Source organism: Corythoichthys intestinalis, chromosome 5 (assembly GCF_030265065.1).
Source record: "Corythoichthys intestinalis isolate RoL2023-P3 chromosome 5, ASM3026506v1, whole genome shotgun sequence".
Lineage (NCBI taxonomy): Eukaryota > Metazoa > Chordata > Actinopteri > Syngnathiformes > Syngnathidae > Corythoichthys > Corythoichthys intestinalis.
In genome coordinates this window covers 27,003,231-27,026,283 of record NC_080399.1, presented here as the reverse complement: position 1 = coordinate 27,026,283, position 23,053 = coordinate 27,003,231, and the positions used below count along the sequence as shown (strand labels likewise).

Sequence of the window (23,053 nt, the reverse complement as noted above, 5' to 3'; positions counted from 1 at the left end):
GAGACGGACGGACGGACGGCCACACTTCCAGAGAGATAGACAGTATGTACTGTATGTTCTGGGCTCCTTATGACGATTAGATACCTGAAATAGACGATTGAATGAGTCACGTCCGAGTAGGAATGTCATGACGTCACCGAACTACGTGCCATGCGGCGAACCGGGGCTCCCAGCTCGACGGTCAACGCCAAGGGCGGGGCGGGCCGAGGTGCTCGCCTTCGACCAATGAGAGTCGCCTTTCATTCATAAAGCTATGTGGGCACACCGGCGGATTTCGTAACGCACTCTGAAACCGACAAACCTGTTCGGCCTGCCAGCCAATGGCGAGGCGCCCCAGCCTCCTTTGGAGAAGCCGCCTTTATGGAGCAGAAGCCAGATGATTGACGCTCGATTATAGCCAATGGGAGGCGAGAGGGTGTTTGAGAGGCGGCGCGTGTAGCCATTAGAAGCGAAGGTAGGCGGGTCGTGGTCAAATCAGGCTCGGCAAGTGTTTAAGGGGGGGAGGAAGTGAAGGAGCGTGATGCTACAACCTCCTTATAAAGCCACTCTCACGTTCTGCCTTGGAAATTAGAGTCTTCCAATTGAGGTCTCACTCACTCGGCAACTCGCGCACATACTTTTGGACCGAACAGCACCAGCTCTATCGCCGCCGCCATGACATGGACCGAGGTGCAGGACACGCTCCGCGGGGCCGAGACGCCTCTCTTTTGGGTCGGCGCCTTCGTGGTGGCCTCGCTGTTTCTCTGGATCATCTACCGGCTCGTCTCCGGCTTCATAGTGTGGGTGCTGGGCAACGGGCAGCTCATCTCCCCTCGGCTAGGCAAGTGGGCAGGTGAGTTCCCCCATCTAACCCTCCCTTACTTCACCACCGCACACCCCGTCAAGTGAAGCCAGGTGTGCTCAAACTTAACTTTTGACGTGTTAGATTTATGGGGAAATCATGTTTGGTGAGCACAATCAAGGTTGTTGCAGTGGTTGCATAACTGGCGCAGGTAAGCAGCTGATTGCCTGGAAAGATGACGTCTATTAGGTCCAATTGTGTGAGTGGGTTTTCACCTACATTTGATTTTTGGGTGTCCCACTTTTTCTTTCCTTTTTTTTTTTCGGAACTATAACGCACTTTTGAACCCCATGAACTCCAACAATCCACATGATCCCATTTTTGATTATGTGACATACATTGGAATGTTGTCAAAAAAATTTTTTTTTCGTATCGATGAATGAGTTGAACGTTAGCTGCGAATTAGCTCGTGTTCGATGTTAATTTTCGTGGATGGTCTCGCTGGTATCGCCCCTGCCAGGGTTTGACCCACTTCTGCATGGACAAAAATACTGCAAAATGTGTCAGTAGCACCCCTCCGCCCCTCTGCATCCCCCTTTTATGTTCGAAATCCTAATCTAATACGCAAAAAAAAAAAAAAAAGAAGGCACATTGATGAATGGTGCCTTTAGGGATGACTAATGCGCATTTTTACACCCCTCCCATTTCTTGTCACTGATGTTGCGCACTCACGTATACCGGTGTACATCGATGAGTCATGCACTCCTCACTGCTTAGTCATCCGTTGGCTATGAAGGAATAGTGATATCATACACATCTCTTCTGCCATCTTGAGAAATCAAACTGAATGCATCACCTATAATTAGTTTTATTTAATGACTGCATACTTCTAATCCTTAGTTGCATGTGATGCATCATCCATCTGTAGGCACTTGTTTTAGAAGTTAGCGGGATCAGTAGATACAGAAAGCCAAATGATATCAAAGTGATGAAACAGCAGTTATGGGTCATCAGGGATCAAAATTACGTCAACACACTTGAGATTACCTTAGAATTTGGTCTCCGTTTGCATAATTTATCCAGCTCTACGGAATCAATTTTCTGTATTTGTTCAGATTACATTTATGTGGTCACCTGAAACATTCTGGTCACATTTAGGCTAATGATTGCTTATTTACATTAATGTTGCACATCGATTTCAATTATGTTTGGCTTCAGGAGCTTCAATCCTGTTTCAAATCATCTCGCAATGTGGAAAAAGACTAGATTTGGTTCACCTTCAGAGGTATATATCATATTGCCCTCTGTTGATATTGTATTGAATAAACGACATCTGATTTCAATTAGGCATGCAACGATACAGTTAAGTCACGGTTCGACACGATTTTCGATACGAGGGACACTATTTTCGATTCAATTCAATACATTTAATGCTCTAAAACAAAAAAATAACGTTTTTTTTTTTTTTTTTTTTTTTTTTAAATTGCTAACAAGCAAAAATAACAATGCCGTCATATAAACATGCATTATAGTGCATAATATTTGTGTTCTTACTTCTTACTGATCTGAAGGAATTTTGTATAAAAGTGCTGATCACAATCTGTTTGTAAAGTGAGGCTTGGCACACTGTCGATTGCTATTACTCTCTTAGCAGGTACGTTTACCACATGAGAAAAACATCCTCTTTGTCGTCCGAGTCCATCTGTGTTACGTACTGAATTAACAATATTTGCAGCACTATCTATAGTCACTGGTATGGATTGATTTGGCCTGCTTAACTTCCATTCAGTGATGGTGGTTTTTAATTCATCGATGTAGTATATGGACTACGCGTACTATAATCACTCTGGGCTCACACAGCCAATGGCATGGGACTTGGGGGGATCTAACGTAGCACATCTAGGTTGCTATTTGATGATATCTAGTGTGTGCGCGCGGGTGTTGTCGGGCATTAAAAAAAGTTAACAAACGCCACAGAACTCACGTCTGCTCATTAATGCACAACAGTAGCATTTGACAATCAACTTTCATAAACAGGACGAGTTTGAAGTACAGCACTCTTAATTTGCCACTCATTGTTAATCATGTAACTGTGAGTTGGCTCTCTGTGACCCGAGGTCTTAACCTGTCTGTTGTCAAAGTGAGGTTTTTCGTAGCAGCCAAGTCGGCAACACTATAATGGCGGACTTTGTTGTACGTATCTGTAATGATAGTCTTTGTTTAATAAGTACGAGTGGGGATAGCATATCAGCTCACCCAAAATGCTGCCAAACAATTGATCTGTTCGATATTGAAGCTGGCAAGCCGCCTCCTTAAGTTTCTGTCTTTCCTCATATGAGCAATTATCCTCGTGCGCCACAGCTCCCACCTTTCATGCAGTTTGGGGGAGGAGTGGAGGACTGGGGCTGCTCGTGGCAGAGTTTGTTTTTTCAAGGCAAAGCTGCGCCAGACATTTTAGCGAGGGAAAGAACAAAAATAAATTCAGAAAATACATTTTGGGAGCTTTTCATTTGGATCGAATTTTTTTGCGTATTGAATCGAGGAGGGCGTATCGAACGGTTCAATATAAAACGGAGTATTGTTGTATCCTTAATTTCAATCAGCATGTACTGTTTGAAGGAGATGAACTTGTTCATAGATAACCAACAGGTGAATGGACTCGATTCAGTTTGCATTCACATTGTCATTGAAATCAGGACCCAGGTCACTTTCTGATCCATGTCAGGTTAAGTGTGCCATCTTGCGTTTACTTTGCACAGCCTTTTCTATATTTCCTGGAGGTGATGTATGTCTATTAAAGGGCAGCTGAAGAGCTTTTCGGATGAGCGTTTTACTCGGTTAAATTGGCCTGAATGCATCATTCGCTGTCTCAAAACTCACATTACCCAATTTTTTTTTTTTTTAATTGACCGCATAGTTTTTGACTTACTGCCATAGCCACACCTTAGCAACGAGGGACACGCCTCGCTGCCACCTGCTACCTGACGACGTAATTTCCCCAAGACCTCGCCAGCACTCCAATACGAAAGTATAGCACCACACTATTCCTGCCATATATTGCAGACATTTTCTAGGTTTTACTCCCGAGATTCGCCATTCCATCTCGATGTGTAGCTATGAATTGCTCACGCAAAGGCACGAGATGCTGAGTGGCCCAAAAACAACCTTCTTCTGCAACGATTTTGACATCTTTTGTGAGAGTCAAGCCGGAAGAACTTCTCACCGGGTCCTCGATCGCATCTTTGTTCACAACATTTCAGCGATGATGTTAGGGTGCGCTGGGGAGTGGACCCCAAAGCAGACCAAGAGAATAATTGTGCTAGTATGCAACGTTTATTTAATTTCGCACGAGGTTCGGAGCAGCGCACGTGCACGGCGCCGGCGTCATCACTAACGTCTGTGTGCCAAATAAATCGTCGTCATCTGACGCCTCAGGTTCAAACATTAATTGGGATAAATTGAAGATCATCTTTCTTGGGAGCCTTTGCCATCGTTAGCGTCACGAAAGAGTGATCCTGAATGGTTAATTTTGGTGGAAATATCACTGATATCTTCGTTGCTGCTATGCTTGCTGTGGATAGTCTTATGTTGCGTTGGGAAATTTACGTCACCATTACGGATTTGGGAAGGGACTATTAACTGAATGCACAAAACCTAAAAAAACACAAATGATCCTTGCTGTTACGCATTAAAAATGAGATGGTTGTTTTGACGAACTCATCCAAAGATTATATTTGTAAAATTACACCGAAATCTGAAAAGCTCTTCAACTGCTCTTTAAGTTCATTCAACTTCTTTCTCAAGTTTTTGTTGACTGTAGAATTTTATTCAATGTAGTTGTAGTCCAATTAAACCTTGACCTTTTCGAAACTCATTGCAATCTTGTGGATGTTGCAAGGGTGTAAGTTTGCATAGAGCGCTTGGGACATAACAGTACCAACTTTTCAGGATGCTCATATTGTCCCCACCAACTTTTAAGCAACCTTATTTGCGTTATCTAATGACTTCAGTTATATAGGTCATTTATATTGTCTTCCCATATGTTTTAATTGTTGTAATTGACCCCACCCTTATCAAGTGAATTATTTTCATTATGTTGAGATTTACATGTACATCTTTTCACTTGCTGAATGTGCCGGTCCATTTTTGTCATCCTAAACGCACATTTGATTGGCTGATGACTTGACCTTCACACACACGCACATTAGATATTAGAGATATGAGAAGTTTTTTTTTCCAGCCAGCAACAGCCATTGTTAGAAATGTAAAAAGACATCATTGTTTTGGAAGTTGGGAACACACCATTAATTTTCCTACTGTAGGTCCGACCTGCATCAGTGTTAGCATAATATTAAACTGTGTGAACGTGCTAACCTGCAAAACTCAAGTAGGAATTTGCTTCGAGAGAAGTGTCCTCTGTGTTTTCTACTGTTAACACTGAATAAACTGTGAGAAATAGAGTGAACTCTGCTGGAAGCTATGGAACTAGAAAAACATTAACATAAAGCTGCTTAGAGAGAGGGGGGTGCTGCATAACCTCATATGTAGCTCACACAACATACACAGAACAATCATAATTATGTAGATTAAAAAAAAAAAAAAAAAGGGTTTGTAGGGGGATGACGCGAGCTACCCACACTAGCTTTGCGATTGACTGGTCGATCGTGATCGACGTCATGAGCACCCCTGATTTAGCATATCAATTAATTAGTTTCATATTCATGCGAAATGTAACCCTGACCCCCGTTCACCCAATCTGTTTGGTCTTATTTATGTCCCAGCCCAAGTAAAAAGTGTACATACAGGTTATGCTGTAATATCGTCCCTACCACTGTTGAGACCAAACCTACGCCCTTGGGATGTTGCAAGAAGTGTTCTCTTCATATTCATGTAGTGTTATAGTGACGGAGTAGTCAAATTAGATGAAAGTGAACATGGAACAGATCTTTTTTTCTCTCCCCCCCCTCATTAAATCCTTGATTGAATGCAAAACCTTTTTCTGTGTTTCACTTATGGTCAGCATGAAGTACTTTGCCTGCAATCTGAGGTCATCTCAATTTGGTTTCACTCAGGTGACACTAGACTTTTTTTTACCTTGCATTAAAAAAGAACATGGAGTAGAGCCAGAATAGGATCTTGTTTAATACTTCTTAGCCATTGATATATTTATTGATTGTTAGAAGACAAATTTACCTTGTTTGCAGTGAACCAAAAGAAAACATGACGAGGTTGTTTGCTTTCACATTGGTACCAATTTAAAACTGGACCTGTCTCTCTTTGTGTTCTCAATAATCCTTGCTGAAACTATTGCATGATATGTTAAATCTATTTATACTCAAAAAGGTTATTGTTTCCTTTATATTAATAAACGAGAGCAGACAAAAAAACAGTTGGTTCCTGGAAAAAAATGATATATTTCTGTCACAGTATTTATAATCATAGCCAACCTTGGACCTTTTTTGCAGTGAAGCAACAATACAGAAAGGAATTCTGATAATGTTGAGAGTCAATTTAAATTTGGAACCAGGTCTCTTTCTGATCCGCTTTATCTTTACATTGCTCATCATTCTGACTACGGCCTTTTCCTATATTGACTTTGGATTTAATGGGGAACATCTCATCCCTGGTTCAAAGTGAGATTAGTTTGCGTTTATCATTTAAACCGGGACCCTGGTGTTTTTCTGATCCACTTCAGTTGTATCCATATTATTGAGACTGCTACCTGGTGCCACCTTTTCATATCTTGCTCTATTTCTGTAATGTGGGGAAAAAAGGCCGAAGAATCGCTCTCACATTGTACTTAGGGGGAAAACCCCGAATGTGGATCAATAACTCTCAGGTATTGCTTGGGAAAACCCCGTAAAAGTGTAGTTTGAGATTCTAAATTGGAGTTTTACAGTAGTTTAATTCTTGGATAAGTGTATATATATATGGCGGAAAACACTCAGGAAAACACTCTGAGACCCCCAATTTGACCAAATTTCAAAATTGTCCTATATGCATGTTTGATACGTCATTGGAAAGCTTAAAACCTCAATTTACTGGGAGAAGAAAAATTTTGAACTGGAGGTCATTTAAAAAAACAAACATTTTTTTAAACAGCAAAACCCTAACTGGAGGCGAGGGCACGCGAGAGCAGGATTAAAGACTCCATGATTTTAACGAGATATTATCGCGTACTTACCTCGTTTCGATCCAAAAACTCCACGTAACATGTATCATCGAGTGTCAACACACAGATGTGAATGGCCACAGCTGGATTTTTGGGGGATTTTATGGGAAAACCTGGTAATATAACAAGGGGCGTGATGCAGAAATCGCAGACATCAAGGAGTGGTCGAGATGTTGTTTTTCATATATTTACCCTTTTAAACATTTTTTTTTTCTTCAATTTTTCTTTGTTTGGATCGATTATTTATCATCTAACATATTGGGGGAAAATGCGACCGTAACAAAAAAATACAATTAATCGATAGTTATGAGGTAGATATCAGTGACTTTTTTACAGACACCATATTTTTTATTGTGACATAATTTGTTTAAAAGTTTCAAATATGGCAGTGAATAATATTTTTTTTAAGTTTTCATTTTTTTTTTTTTAAACTAAATATTAGACATCAATTAATGATTCCAAGCTAAAAATGACAGACATTTCGAATAATAAATACGATTGCTTACCTTCTTTTTATAGCTAGGTTGAAACAAAGCGGTTGTGCGACGTCTGTAAACAGGGGTTTTCAGGGTAAAATGGACAAATTAAAAATAGTTTGGGGACTTAATGCGCCATGAATCTGCTATGGCAACATATAGACATATTGTTCTATCGAACACAACAGTTCTTTTGGCTTAAAATACAGCCGTTTATTTTAAGGAGGGGTGCAAGAGCAGAAACTGCTTTTTCAGCCTTGTCTGTGTTTTCCGCCATATATAATATATATCGACATTGAAAAAAAAAAAATCACGTTTTTTGTTTTTTTAAACGAAATATTAGACATCAGTTAATGATTCAAAGATAAAAATGACAGACATTTTGATTAATACATATAATTCTTTTTATGGCTGGGTTGAAACAAAAGCAGTTGCGCGATGTCTGTAAACGGTGGTTTCCAGGGTAAAACGGACAAATTAAAAATGGTTCGGGGGCTGCTATGGCAGCATATAGACATATTGTTCTATCAAACACAACAGTTCTTTTGGCTTAAAATACAGCAGTTTATTTCAAAGAGGAGCGCAAGAGCAGAAACTGCTTTTTCAGTCTTGTCTGTGTTTTCCGCCGTATATAATATATATACAGTGTATCACAGTGTATCACAAATGTTAGTACACCCCTCGCATTTCTGCAGATATTTAATTGTATCTTTTCATGGGACAACACTGACAAAATGGCACTTTGACACAATGAAGAGTGGTCTGTATCAGCTTATATAATAGAGTTTATTTTCCTCTCAAAATAACTCAAAATATAGCCATTAATATCTAAACCCCTGGCAACAAAAGTGAGTACACCCCTTAGCCCACCCGCCCGTCTCATCAGACCATAGGACATGGTTCCAGCAATCCATGTGCTTTTTTGACATGTCTTCAGCAAGCTGTTTGCGGGCTTTCTTGTGTACAGTCTCCAGAAGAGGCTTCCTCCTGGGGTGACAGCCATGCACACCAATTTGATGTAGAGTGCGGCATAGGAGTGGGAACCTCATGGCACCTCACGATACGATATGATTCGCGACAGTAGGCTCACGATAACGATTATCTCACGATATCACGATACAGAGATTGATATATTGGTCAGAAATTGGATACATGATATCCTACGATACAACTGTTGAAACAAAGGAAAAAAAAGATATTTCAAAATAGAAAAAATACTGTTTAAGTCATTTATTAAACAGTGACACCCTTTCTGTGCAACATTGCTGTAAGATACAGTGCCTTGCAAAAGTATTCGGCCCCCTTGAACCTTGCAACCTTTCGCCACATTTCAGGCTTCAAACATAAAGATATAAAATTTTAATTTTTTGTCAAGAATCAACAACAAGTGGGACACAATCGTGAAGTGGAACAAAATTTATTGGATAATTGAAACTTTTTTAACAAATAAAAAACTGAAAAGTGGGGCGTGCAATATTATTCGGCCCCCTTGCGTTAATACTTTGTAGCGCCACCTTTTGCTCCAATTACAGCTGCAAGTCGCTTGGGGTATGTTTCTATCAGTTTTGCACATCGAGAGACTGACATTCTTGCCCATTCTTCCTTGCAAAACAGCTCGAGCTCAGTGTGGTTGGATGGAGAGTGTTTGTGAACAGCAGTCTTCAGCTCTTTCCACAGATTCTCGATTGGATTCAGGTCTGGACTTTGACTTGGCCATTCTAACACCTGGAAACGTTTATTTTTGAACCATTCCATTGTAGATTTGGCTATATGTTTTGGATCATTGTCCTGTTGGAAGATAAATCTCCGTCCCAGTCTCAGGTCTTGTGCAGATACCAACAGGTTTTCTTCCAGAATGTTCCTGTATTTGGCTGCATCCATCTTCCCGTCAATTTCAACCATCTTCCCTGTTCCTGCTGAAGAAAAGCAGGCCCAAACCATGATGCTGCCACCACCATGTTTGACAGTGGGGATGGTGTGTTCAGGGTGATGAGCTGTGTTGCTTTTACGCCAAACATACCGTTTTGCATTGTGGCCAAAAAGTTCCATTTTGGTTTCATCTGACCAGAGCACCTTCTTCCACATGTTTGGTGTGTCTCCCAGGTGGCTTGTGGCAAACTTTAAACGAGACTTTTTATGGATATCTTTGAGAAATGGCTTTCTTCTTGCCACTCTTCCATAAAGGCCAGATTTGTGCAGTGTACGATTGATTGTTGTCCTATGGACAGACTCTCCCACCTCAGCTGTAGATCTCTGCAGTTCATCCAGAGTGATCATGGGCCTCTTGGCTGCATCTCTGATCAGTTTTCTCCTTGTTTGAGAAGAAAGTTTGGAAGGACGGCCGGGTCTTGGTAGATTTGCAGTGGTCTGATGCTCCTTCCATTTCAATATGATGGCTTGCACAGTGCTCCTTGATGTTTAAAGCTTGGGAAATCTTTTTGTATCCAAATCCGGCTTTAAACTTCTCCACAACAGTATCTCGGACCTGCCTGGTGTGTTCCTTGGTTTTCATAATGCTCTCTGGACTTTAAACAGAACCCTGAGACTATCACAGAGCAGGTGCATTTATACGGAGACTTGATTACACACAGGTGGATTCTATTTATCATCATCAGTCATTTAGGACAACATTGGATCATTCAGAGATCCTCACTGAACTTCTGGAGTGAGTTTGCTGCACTGAAAGTAAAGGGGCCGAATAATATTGCACGCCCCACTTTTCAGTTTTTTATTTGTTAAAAAAGTTTAAATTATACAATAAATGTTGTTCCACTTCACGATTGTGTCCCACTTGTTGTTGATTCTTGACAAAAAAATTAAATTTCATATCTTTATGTTTGAAGCCTGAAATGTGGCGAAAGGTTGCAAGATTCAAGGGGGCCGAATACTTTTGCAAGGCACTGTATAAATCTACTGCAAATTGTGCACCTGCACATATAGAGGAAACAAACCAAAACCACTGATATCTCTTGGAGAGAGAATGATGAATGGCACCCTTAATTTCTTTAAAGTTTTTAAATCTAAAAAACAAAAAAACATTGCTGTAAGTGTCAGTCAAGCAGTTGAGCTTGGAGTGGGGCAATGATAAAATTGGTGGGTCTTTTCTTTGTATATGACCTTTGTTGCGAAAAGCACTGGTTTGAGCACTTCCACTATCTGCTTCAGCATTTGCGATGTCAGACCTGGTCAGTCCCATTCTTCCTCACCTTAAAAACAACAAAATAAAACAAAAAATATTAGCTACTTAATAGCTTTTGAGTTGAAATCCTGATATTTTTTTGTGTTGGAAGTATTGAGTGATCCATGTAAATTAAAAATCAATTACATTGCAAAACTTTCTTACCTCAAGTGATGAAAGCGAAGCAGTGAAGAAATCCGGTGTGCACTTCGTCACCAGCCGCCAGTGAACCTTATTTTTGTTAGACAATTCTTGCATACAGCAAAGTCCTTGTTCACCTTACTTCCTTTCTTGTTGGTGTAAAATCTGAAGTGTGTCCCCATGTGTGATTTGTGGCAATATTTTTCTCATTTTTTCCTCCACCGTTCTCACGAAGCTTTTTTTTTCCCTTCTCAACCCACTTGGAGCTTCCTCTCTTCTTCTCTAGACGACTTGTGCGCACTTTACCTTCACTGCCACTCCCGAGCGCCCCTAGTGGACTGCCAAGGAATTGCTCAACAAACATTGAGCTGTTTACAGCATCCATACTCCATTGTATGGCCAATATGTTAAATGAAAGTATCGATACTTGGCGGGAGCATATCGATAACCGATCGGGTTGCAAAATATCGTGATAAATCGCTGTATCGAGATATTGTCACACTCTTAGGGCAGCGTATGGTCTGAGCACTAACAGGCTGACCCCCCACCTCTTCAATCTCTGCAGCAATGCATTCAGCAGTCCTGTAACGAGTCAAATGACATCTTGGAGGGAAAATGACAAGCAGTAGTCAATTTGGACATTTAGGGATGTACGTAGTTTCTAAGGGGTGTACTCACTTTTGTTGCCAGGGGTTTAGATATTAATGGCTACATTTTGAGTTATTTTGAGGGGAAAATAAATTAACTGTATTATATAAGCTTCACACGGACTACTTTTCATTGTCATTTTGTCAGTGTTGTCCCATGAAAAGATATACTTAAATATCTGCAGAAATGTGAGGGGTGTACTCACTTTTGTTATACACTGTATACTGTATATACATATATTTTTTGTCTTTTGTGAATATGTCGATCAGTCGCTAACACTCCTCATTGCGACACTGGTTGGTGTCGCAATGTAAGCACTGTCGACAGTTGGGGCCCGGACAGGAGGCGCGCTTGACAAAAGGCTTAGAAAGTTACATATTGCAACGGGCTTTCTCGCCTGAGCTGGTCCAACCAGATGCGCCAGTCAGGCCTGTAGATGTGTGGCGTGATTTCTCGTTGTGTGACGTCTTAGTTGACCGCAGGGGCAACCTCATCTTTTGTGGAACGAGATCACAAAAGGACTTTTGTATGTTGAATATTTTATTCTGTTTTAGTTTTTACAGGTGATGTCCAGGCGTGAACTCATTGTATGAACAGTCTCACAAAGTAACATTGGGCTGTTTGAAGTTAAAATTGAATTGCAGATAGTAACATTGCGTTTGTTAAGAAAAAAAAAAGTCAACGTTGCAGATTTGTTTTGAAACAGTAAAACTATTTCCAAAATACATCAGTACAGTGCATTTTAATACACTGTTGTTCAAAAGGAATGACCCAATTTCATGGCTCATTACTTCAGCTCTCAAGCGCAGTCATGGAATGTGTCGCCAAGTATTTGAAAGCGGAATTTTCCCAAAATTTTAATGACTGCCACAAGGAGTGTCAAAGTTCAGCTGTTTTAGAAGTATTTGGTTGTATGGGTGCAATGAGCTTTGTGAAGGCGTTTCCACTTTTAGTATCGCTCTTTGAAAAATCTATTTTTGTAATTAATTGTTTTATGGCATGAATGTTGCTCGTGCTGTTGATAGTGCCTACATATAATTAAGGAAATGAAAGTTGATTGGGATTAAACATATGACGTGATGGACTTTTCTATTGCTTTTCAGTACTGCAATTTTGGAAAATGAAATTGCACACTTTTTTTTTTTTTTTTTTTGCTAACGTATGATTTAAAATTAGAAGACTTTGAAGAAAATCGACTTGAGTAAAAGTTGAATGGTAGGTTTTAAAAACTGCTTGCCACAAAGTCTTTGAGTCACACATGTTTTTTCCCCAGTAATGATTTGATTTGCAACAGAATACTTAAAACAAAAACCACTCAAAATAAAGTAGCATATTTTAATAATTGCATTAGATAAAATATCCTCAAAATAGTCAATTTACTTTGACTTGTAAATTTTACTACAAACGCCAAAAAATTTCCCGAATATAACGCGCACTTTTTTTCCCCAATCATGGTGCGCATTATACACGGGTACAGGGATGGAGACAGAAATATATATATATACCAATTAAATAAAAAAAAAAAATTATTGACACGGCCATGTTGTGTTGAAGAAAACGTATGCAGCGATCCGTTGCCGAGTGCCGACCATTACGGTACATGACGTCACCATTTTGTTTCGGTAATACTTCACTCTGGTCGAATTATTTCGTCTTTGTTAAATTCTGCTTTTTTCACTCTTCATAAAGCACAGAATTAAGTTTCTTGAACTCATTTGAGTCAACGTTTATTGCAAGTCGGCAAATCGGACCATAACAAACGTAACACAAGACAAACTTCTTGTGTCCGTCAACTATATCGTCCCTCGGGAAACTCAAACCCAAATAACAATAGTTCCTCTTGTTACAGTAGCGATGCGCTCGTTCCGATTTCCGACTTCGGTCCTCACTTTTATTTTACCGTATCAATCCATGGAAGAAACATTTATTCATCATGATGAAACGATCAAGTTATACAGCAGCCTTTAAAAGAAAAGTCACATCTGTTTTGTTTTCTCCTGGATTTTGATAAATTGTCAGATCATATTATTACCGTGCATATTGTCAGTTTACGGTAATGTTTTGAACTACCAGTGTGCTATGCTTGTGCTGTGTTTCACCAGTCAGTAAAATGACATTTCTGTATCTGTACACGAGCTCTGTTTTCTTGTATTCTTCTATTTATTGGTGCTAAAATTAGGGTGTGCGTTATACACGGGTACAATAATTTCCCCTAGATTTTACAAGTAAATTTGGGGTGGGCGTTATACACGGGTGCGCCTTATATTCGGCAAATTACGGTAATTTGCTAAGCAAATATATTCTGTTCATCCTACATTTGATTGAATTTAGCATCAAAGTGTCCAAATGTTGAATTTGCTTAACCCTTCTGTGCTATGCTGCAAAGAGGTGCCACCTACAGTCAACGCTGGTCTGGATGGGAATCTGGCGGCAAAACTACATTCTCACATGTGCATTCTGGTTGCAGTCCATCAATGAACACCTAATAAATGTCAATAGCTGCATTCTGCCGACAGTCAACACACGTGCGGCTTTAAATCTGTACAATTTGCAAGTCAGTCTTGTGGTATTGCAACACAATTGGTGGTTGGTTGGTTGGTTGGTCGAACTGGTTTGTCAGCACGTGCTCAGTCCGTTGTTCCCAAATTTGCTATCCTAGAATAGTCAAAGTTCATCCATGTTCATTGAAATTAGGTCGTTTGTGGGTGTTTTTCTTACATTGGGTCACTGAAAAATACAAAACTCCACTACAAATTTTAAGATAAAATAATATATATATTTTTTAAATCAACAAAATGTGGATTTATTTTCCCTTCCAAACTATAAGTGCCCCAGCAGTTACATTTTTAAAACTTAACCCCATGACATATTTTGGCTCATTATAGGGGAAGTTCATAATTTTTGACATAATGGTTAATCTACTAGTTAGCGGGGGGTTAAATAGTGGGTGGAGTTGAATTCAACAAATTCTGGGCAGTTTGTGAGTTATTTGTTGGTTCATGGGCTCCGGAGTGGGTGGCTAAGCGAGGGCGAGTATTATTTTAATTCTGTAGGACTTTTAAATTTTTTTATTTATTTTTTATTAATGCGTAATGCAACCGCAATAAATAGGTGTGCTTCGGCCATTCGGGCTCAGTCTGCTGGGTAGTCTTTTTCGTTCCCACAGGAAATATCAGCGGTGAAAAAAAACAATGTAATATCACTCCGCCCTGCTTGACTAGACAGTAGGGCTGTCCCAAACGACTAATTTCCTCCCGATTAGTCAGCCAACTATTTTTACGATTAGTCGACTAATCTAATAATTAAAAAAAAAATTTTTTTTTTAACGACTGTAATGAAATTTTTGTTGAAGCTTATTAATTCACAAAAAAACATTTTGGAAAAAAGTTGTATGGATTTACAATCCGCTAGCTTGTTGTTTCTTGTTGTCTTCAAAAATTACACTTGGGTGACGGCGCTTCAAGTGTTCGTCTCATAGCCGACGTGCTACCGTGGTATGCGAGCTCAGCTTAGCAAAGAGTACACAAAGCGGCACCCTCCATATCTTCCTTGAAATAATTCCAGGCTCTGGCTATTCTGGTCTGCTTTTTTGGCTTTATGCCGCTTTCACCGTGTTACCAACTCTGCCCTTTTTAGAAATTGGCGGTGTTTTTAACTCCTCACCGGCGATTCACTTGGCTCGTTGTCATCGGTTCATCTGAGTTCATCCGATTTCCTCCTCAAGAAGGCGGCGGCGTGCATAAAAACACCGAGAGGCGTCGGATGTCTCTTTATGGATACTTTTATTGACCAAAACAAAAACGTGGGGTATGAAGCCACTCAACTCGGCGCTACCAGTGCACTTTTCCAACTCACCGATCTCTCTCTCTCTCCCTCTCTCTCGCTCGCTCGCCCACTTTCTTCCTCTTTGCTCAATCTGACAACGCCGGTCACATTGAAATAACAGCGGCACCCTTGGGGGTGCAAGTAACAACTGCTTGTATCGCGAGCGCCCGCCATTCTAAACTTTATCCGCATGCAAATTTTTTTTTTTTTTTTTTTTAACCAGTCATTACCCGTCGATGGTATGTTTTGCCCGTCGACGCAGTTCCGTCATCGATGACGTCGACAACGTCGACTAGTCGGGACAGCTCTACTAGACAGCCTGTTCCCTGCAGAGGTGCTGGATTACAAATGTTACTGTTCATACTCAAATTATTGGCATGCAATGGTAAGTTTGAATAACTTCATCCTGAAAACGTATCTAAAATTATTGATTGCATGTGTCATTGGTGATTCTCATGCGTGCATATATTGTTTTTTTTTTTTTTATTTGTATGCTAAACGGGCATCATTGACGCGCGCTAGCTTAGCCACTCTGGGGGCTCTGAAATTAACAAATAAGTAACAAACAGCACAGACTTTGTTGAAATCAACTCCACCAACTAATTAAACCCTTGTTAAATCCTAGATTAAGCCTCATGTCAAAAATTCTGCACTTCCCCTATAAGGCTACACTTGGATACACAATGTTAATATTGTGGGTGGCCTGCATGACCCAAAATGTGGTGTCCACATATATATGGACAACAGATATCAATTATAAATATATATACGGTATATTTGGTTATTAATCATTATTTTATATATGAATTAATAATATGATAATAAAATGAATGAAAAAAAATCATGTTTCTAATTTAACATTTAAAAAAAATATATATGTAGGAATCAAAATAAAACAGCATATTTACATAATTTCCCTTTTTACACTTTAAAATATGAAGTGTATATAATATAGTATATATAAATGGCTCATTCACCTCCAGCCAAGTTATGCAGTATATTTATTATTCACATAGTATGTATTGTGGTTATTTTAGGAAGAACTTCAATTTTGTTTTGTATATTTTATTTTATGTTAAAAACACCTATTGACTGCACTAGACCTACAACCTGTTTTGCCTAGGAAGGCTGGCCGCAATCATTCGCTGCCGGTCTCTCCAAGTCAAAATGGATTGATGTCTCGTGTCATCAGTGAGTTAAATTAGTGCCCTACAGAGGTTGCGCTAGACTTTTTCGTTGTCTGTCATTTTGACTGACAGGGTCATAAAAATCCAGTCATAATCTATTTTTACCTGTCACTTAAATTTTTAAAATGACTATATCTTGATGCAGTCACTATATATATATATATACACAATAATACAATAATACTTTATAATATAAAGTAACTAACATTAGTGCAGTCATGGATTACAGTAAGCAGGCCAGTGCTGTGTTTCCATATATATTCTTATTATGTATATACAAGATATATACCCCCCCCCCCCAAGTGGGACCTTCCATGATCCTAATACATTTAATAATAATAAAATATTATATAATTCAATTATATATATATATATATATATATATATATATATATATATTTTAATTTATTATTATTATTATTATTAAATAAAAATGCACGTTGATACGATGCACATAAAGGAAACTTCAATTTTTAAAAAAATTGTTAGTAAGTTGTATGGACTTACGATCCGCTAGCTTGTTGTTTCCTGTTGTCTTCCGAAATACACCTGGGTGAAGGCGCGTCAAGTGTTCGTTCATAGCCGACGTGCTACCGTGGTTTGCGAGCTCAGCTTAGCAAAAAGAGTACACACAGTGGTGGCACCCTCCATATTCTCCTTGAAATAATTTCAGGCTCTGGCTAGTCTGGTCCGCTTTTTTGGCTTTATGCCGCTTTCACCGTGTTACCAATTCTGCCCTTCTTGGTAATTGGCGGCGTTTTCAACTGCTCGCCGCAGTGAGGAGTGAACCGGCAATTCACTTGATTCGTTGTCATCCTTCATCCTCCACTGCATCAGCCCCTCTTTTTTCACCTCTTTTATCAACACTATTGTCGTTTTGGGGCTTTTTGAAGAAACTTCGGACACTCAGTTGCCTTGACATTTTTCCGAGTAAGGCCAACGACGTCATGCATCAAGAGAGACAATAGCTAATTAAAATGCTCACACGCCACCCTGTGGTCTGGGGTGTGAATTGCAACCTGTCAAAATGACAGATGGACTTCAGTTTTTTCCGTCACCATTTTAAAAAACCGGTCAACGACGGAAAATATTCGGTTAACGCGACCCCTGGTGCCCTATAATAGCTAGTGGCAGTGACCTCAACTCACTTGACAAAAATGGCATTTTAACAAGTGAAATATTCTCAAAAAATAGGCTTTAAACAACTTTCCTGCCAAACTAATCACAACTGTAAACGTTACTTGGCAATGTCGGGACACAACTCTACTCAATTTTGTGAATTGTTTTTCGTATTTTTAATGTGTTTATTTACAGAAGAAAAATTGTCTAAAAAGACAAAGAAAATCTACCAACATAAAAAAATTAAGACACAAGAAATAGCACGTTTTAATGTTAGAAAAGTATTTTAAAATTTATATATATATGGCGGAAAACACTCAAGTGACTTGAAGTTCCGCTCTGGGACCCCCAATTTGGCTAAATTTCAAAATTGTCCGATATGCATGTGTGATACATCATTGGAAAGCTTAAAATCTCAATTTTCTAGGGGAACAAAAAATTTGAAGAGGAAGGCTTTTAAAAAAAAAATTTTTAAACAGCAAAACCCAAATTGGAGGCGAGAGCACTCGAGAGCAGAATTAAAGACGCCACGATTTTAACGAGATATTATCGCGTACTTACCTTGTTTCGATCCAAAAACTCCATGTAGCATGTATCACAGAGTGTCAAAACACAGCTGTGAATGGCCACAGCTGGATTTTTTCTGGGGGATTTTATGGGTGAAATATGGTAATATAACAAGGGTCGTGATGCAGAAATCGCAGACATCAAGGAGTGGTGGAGATGTTCTTTTTCATATATTTCCCTTTTAAATGTTGTTTTTCAATTATTCTTTGTTTGGATCGATGATCATCTAACATATCGGAGAAAATGCGATAGCAACAAAAAAAATAAGCGATAGTTTTGAGTAAGATATTCGTGACTTTTTTACAGACACCATTTTTTTCACTGGGACGTAATTTGTTTAAAAGTTTAAAATATGCGAGTGAATAATTTTTCAAAGTGTTTTCTTTTTAAACAAAATATTAGACATCAATTAATGATTCAAAGCTAAAAATGACAGATATTTTGAATAATAGATATAATTAATTGCCTACGTTTTATGGCTGGGTTGAAACCAAGGTGGTTGCGCGACGTCTGTAAACGGGGGTTTTGAGGGTAAAACGGACAAATTAAAAATAGTTCAGGGGCTTGACGTGCCATGAATCTGCTATGGCAGCATATAGACCAGGGTTCACTAAATCCGGACCTTGGTGCCACTTTTCCTGTCGTGTTTTCCATGTCCCCCTCCTCCAACACACCTGAATCAAAATAATCAGGATCATTATCAGGCTTCTGGAGAGTTTGCTGATGACATAATCATTCGATTCAGGTGTGTTAGGGGAGAGAGACGTGGAAAATACGACAGGAAAAGTGTCACCAAGGTCCAGATTTAGTGAACCCTGAGACAGACATATTGTTCTTACAAACACAAAACTGCTTTCTCAGTCATGTCTGTGTTTTCAGTCATGTCTGTGTTTTCCGCCATATATATGGCCATATATATGGCGGAAAACACAGAAAAGACTAAAAAAGCAGTTTCTGCTCCTGCAACCCGCTATAAAATAAACTTTGTGTTTGATAGAACAATATGTCTATATGCTGCCATAGCAGATTCATGGCCCATTAAGCCCCCGAACTATTTTTAATTTGTCCCTTTTATCCTGGAAACCCTCTTTTACAGACGTCGCCCAACCGCTTTTGTTTCAACTCAGCCTTAAAAAGAAGGCAAGTAAAGATATTTATTATTCAAAATGTCTGTCATTTTTAGCTTAGAATCATTATTCAATGTCCAATATTTCATTTGAAAAAAAAAAACTTTAAAAAATTATTCACTTGAATATTTTAAACTTTTAAACAAATTACGTCAGAATGAAAAAAATGGTGTCTGTAAAAAAGACACCGATATCTGCCTCATAACGATCGCTTAATTGTATTTTTTTTGTTACTTTCGCATTTTCCCCGATATGTTAGATGATAAATAATCGATCCAAACAAAGACATTTTTTTAAAAAACGTTTAAAAGGGTAAATATATGAAAAAGAACATCTCGACCACTCCTTGATGTTTGCGATTTCTGCGTCGCGACCCATGTTATATGACCATGTTTCACCCATAAAAAAATTAAAAATAGTCCAGCTGTGGCCATTCACAGCTGTGTCTTGACACTCAGTGATACATGCTACATGGAGTTTTTGGATCGAAACAAGGTAAGTACGCGATAATAATTCGTTAAAGTCATGGCGTCTGTAATTCTGCTCTCGCGTGCTTTCACCTCTAGATAAGGTTTTGCTGTTTAAAAAACATTAAAAAAAATAAAATAAAATGCCCTCCTGTTCCAAATTTTTGTTCCCCCAGAAAATTGATATTTTAAGCTTTCCAATGATGTATCGCACATGCATATCGGACAATTTTGAAATACGGCCAAATTGGGGTTCTGAGAGCAGAACTTCAAGTTACCTGAGTGTTTTTCGCCATATATATTTTTTAGAACTTATTGTTGCTATGTTACAAAAAATTAGGTAGGGGGGGGCTTTAACTTCAGAGATACTTGCTTTTTATAGCAAAAAATAAAACGAAGAAAACGACGCTGGAACACTCCTATGCAGCTCTGCATTGAGCAGCAGGGATTCTCCCTGGTCTTCCCCTTTTTATAGAGCAGGCGACTCTTAGCGGTAGGATTGAGCTCGTGCAGGCAGTGTGAGTCAAGGCGGCTTCCCCCATTCAGTTCCATACACACGCACACAGATGCTGTTGACTGTATCATTGTGTTTTCATGTAGTCATTTAATCTTTTTTTTTTTTTTAATTGTCAATCAAAACACCTATTTAAAACTACTCTAGTTAATTACTTGTTGCTTGATTAAAATGAAATGTTACTGTTCTGTATAAGGTTAGTGTGTATTCTATTGCATACTCATCACGATGACTATAATATTTCATTTAACCATGAAGAATCCCTCTTGGAACTTTACTGAGGAAACGGTAGTATTATATAAGAGACATGTAGCCAGGCTCCATTCATTTACTTGGAGGCGAATGTGTATGTGAATGATCTGTGCATGTGTTTATGAATGTCTTAATCCTTGTGAATGTGCTTCCCCCCCTGACTGCCGTGTGTGCGTGTGGACGCTTTGTGTAGTTGTGTGTGTGGGCAGTGCGCGAGAACACCGCTGTTCATGTGCTGAACACGCTCAGTGACACGTGCTGAAGCTGAGGATGCTGGGTAAAAAATATAAAAAAAAACGTATGCTCTAGCTTCCCTTTCAACCTCCTCAGCAACACACACGCAAGCAGAGCATGATGGGGAGGCTGTAGAGTCTTATAGCTACACCATCTTATTCATTTTTCTCTTATTGTCTGCATTGTATTGTTCCTTTGTTGTCATCTTCTTTTGGTCGCGTCATTCCTCATTTCCTTTGTGATGCACAGAAACTAATTGGAACCAATATTCTGTAGAAAGTAGCCATTGGTCTAAAATAACATCGAGTTAACAAAAGTGTGCTGTAGGATTAAACTGTAGATACGCACGTAAGGGCCATTTCCACACTAAAAGCTACTTGTCGTGATATGTTTTGTGCCTTAACATTCAAACCAATGAAAAAGAGTGAAAAACATAAACAAAAGGTTTTTTAGTAGGATGTGATTGTTTTTGCATGACAAACATAAGGCCTGCTGAAAAAAACTGCTGTGCTGGGGTTGAAGGTGTGGTTGGTGCCCTCTGCCCCACATATTATTTGAAAGGAGCAAGAAGAATGTTTCTGTTCAAATGCAGAGGACAACAAGTGTAGTATCACAGGATAATTTAAAGAAGTGTTGTTTCGACCAATAATTTAGCTAATGATTAGAGATGCACGATAATATCGGTCACCGATAATTATCGGCCGATAATGGCAATTATGACGTCACACAGATAATCTAAATAAAACGAAATTCAACCGATAATGCAATCCGATAATTATATACTTGATTTAGCCTCCAAATGTGCGCAATCAACAGTTTTGTCCAATTCTGCTAGTTTTAAGGAGGTGTTTTTGCAGTGTAGTAATGTGATATGTTAGGAATGGCTTACTTTTAAATGCATTTTTGTGCAACTTGGGTGTTTGCTCCTTAAGTAATTGTTGCCAAAAGCTTACTATTACACAATGTCATTGCCATTGTTTAGTTGTTGGAATTTACTACTTGTTCACATTTGATGAGGGAAAAAAATAGCACTAAAGTACATTTTTTTTCACAGTAACATTTATCTTTGTACACTTTAATTTTACATTCATATTTGAATAGAATTATCGGCGTGACATTATCGGTTATCGGGTGGGAGGGGCAGGTAATTATCGGTTATCGATATCGGTTGAAAAATGTATTATCGTGCATCACTAGTAATGATGCGATCTTATGATACTGTACAAGCGTTTGAGAACTGCTCTCAAAAAAGTGGAAGGGTTCTATAAAATTTAATTTCAATGGTGTTAGGACAGTCACTGCATTCTTTTTATTTGTTAAAGCAACACTATGTAACTTTTCAACCTTTATAAAATATTTTCATAACATTTGTCGACTGACAACTAGTTGAATGAGACCTCTTTTATATCATGAGGGGGTCTCTGTATCGCTTTCACTAATTAACTTTGAGTAGGGTGGCAAAAAAGACTACAAGTGTGCTGACAGCTTTACGGCATACGTCACTTTCCCTTTCCACATTCATTATATAGACGAAAGTCGATGCGAACGCTTTCGCGTGAATTCAGCAAAGATGGCAGAGCAGCAAAAGAGACAAAATGTTTTGTCTGAGGAGGAAAAAAAGGGAAGCTACCAGGATATACAGAATGAACATTGGCTGGCTTTCACTCTCTGGCATGACGCTCCTGGCGTGGTGGGGTTAGCCACACGGTTGCTAACCGTCATACGTTATTGTTTAGCCACAACTGGATTCATTACCTTATTACGATTTATCCTTCACACAGCCGCTGGAAACAGAAATGTTGTTTAATCCATCTGCTGGTGACCGGGATATTGATTTTTGATTGACTGATGATTTTATGACACTGTGCGGGTGTGCGCTGGTCCTCATGGGAAACGCAGTCTTCCTTATGGCAAAACACTACCGATTTTGTCCACCGGTGTCGCTAAAATTGACCAAATCTGAAAGTGTTTATTAATTTTTTTTTTTAAACAAATAAAAACAGAATTAAGTGATTTCATTCTTTTTCAATCTATAATCAATACACTACAAGTACATTTTTTAAAAAATGATGCCTGCAACATGTTTGAAAACGGCTTTTTAAAAAAAACAAAAAAAAAAAAAAAAAAAAACATGGGAACATTCCATGAGTGAGCAGGTCAGGAACATCGATAAATGACTGTTACACACAACCACATCCACTTAGTTAAAAATTGCGTGAACTAATAGTCAAACAGTTGACGTATTTTTTCCCCCTTTTTTAAATGCTATTTTTTGCAAGTTAAAACTTAAGTTTTTTTCCAGCCAATAAAGATACTCAAATTTACCATTCTCAGTGTCTAAGGAGCTGAAATGGCCTAAAGTAAT

The 23,053-nt window shown here is 38.9% G+C and overlaps 1 protein-coding gene across 1 annotated transcript in view; it reads left to right on the top strand.

Moving 5' to 3' along the window:
* The first annotated feature begins 466 nt into the window (after positions 1-466).
* Positions 467-23,053, top strand: part of hsd17b12a (hydroxysteroid (17-beta) dehydrogenase 12a) — a 53,584-nt gene continuing 30,997 nt past the window's right edge. The window contains exon 1 of the mRNA XM_057836322.1: positions 467-832. Coding sequence (XP_057692305.1) covers positions 655-832 — 178 coding nt within the window. The 5' untranslated portion in view covers positions 467-654. The remainder of the gene's footprint in view (positions 833-23,053) is intronic.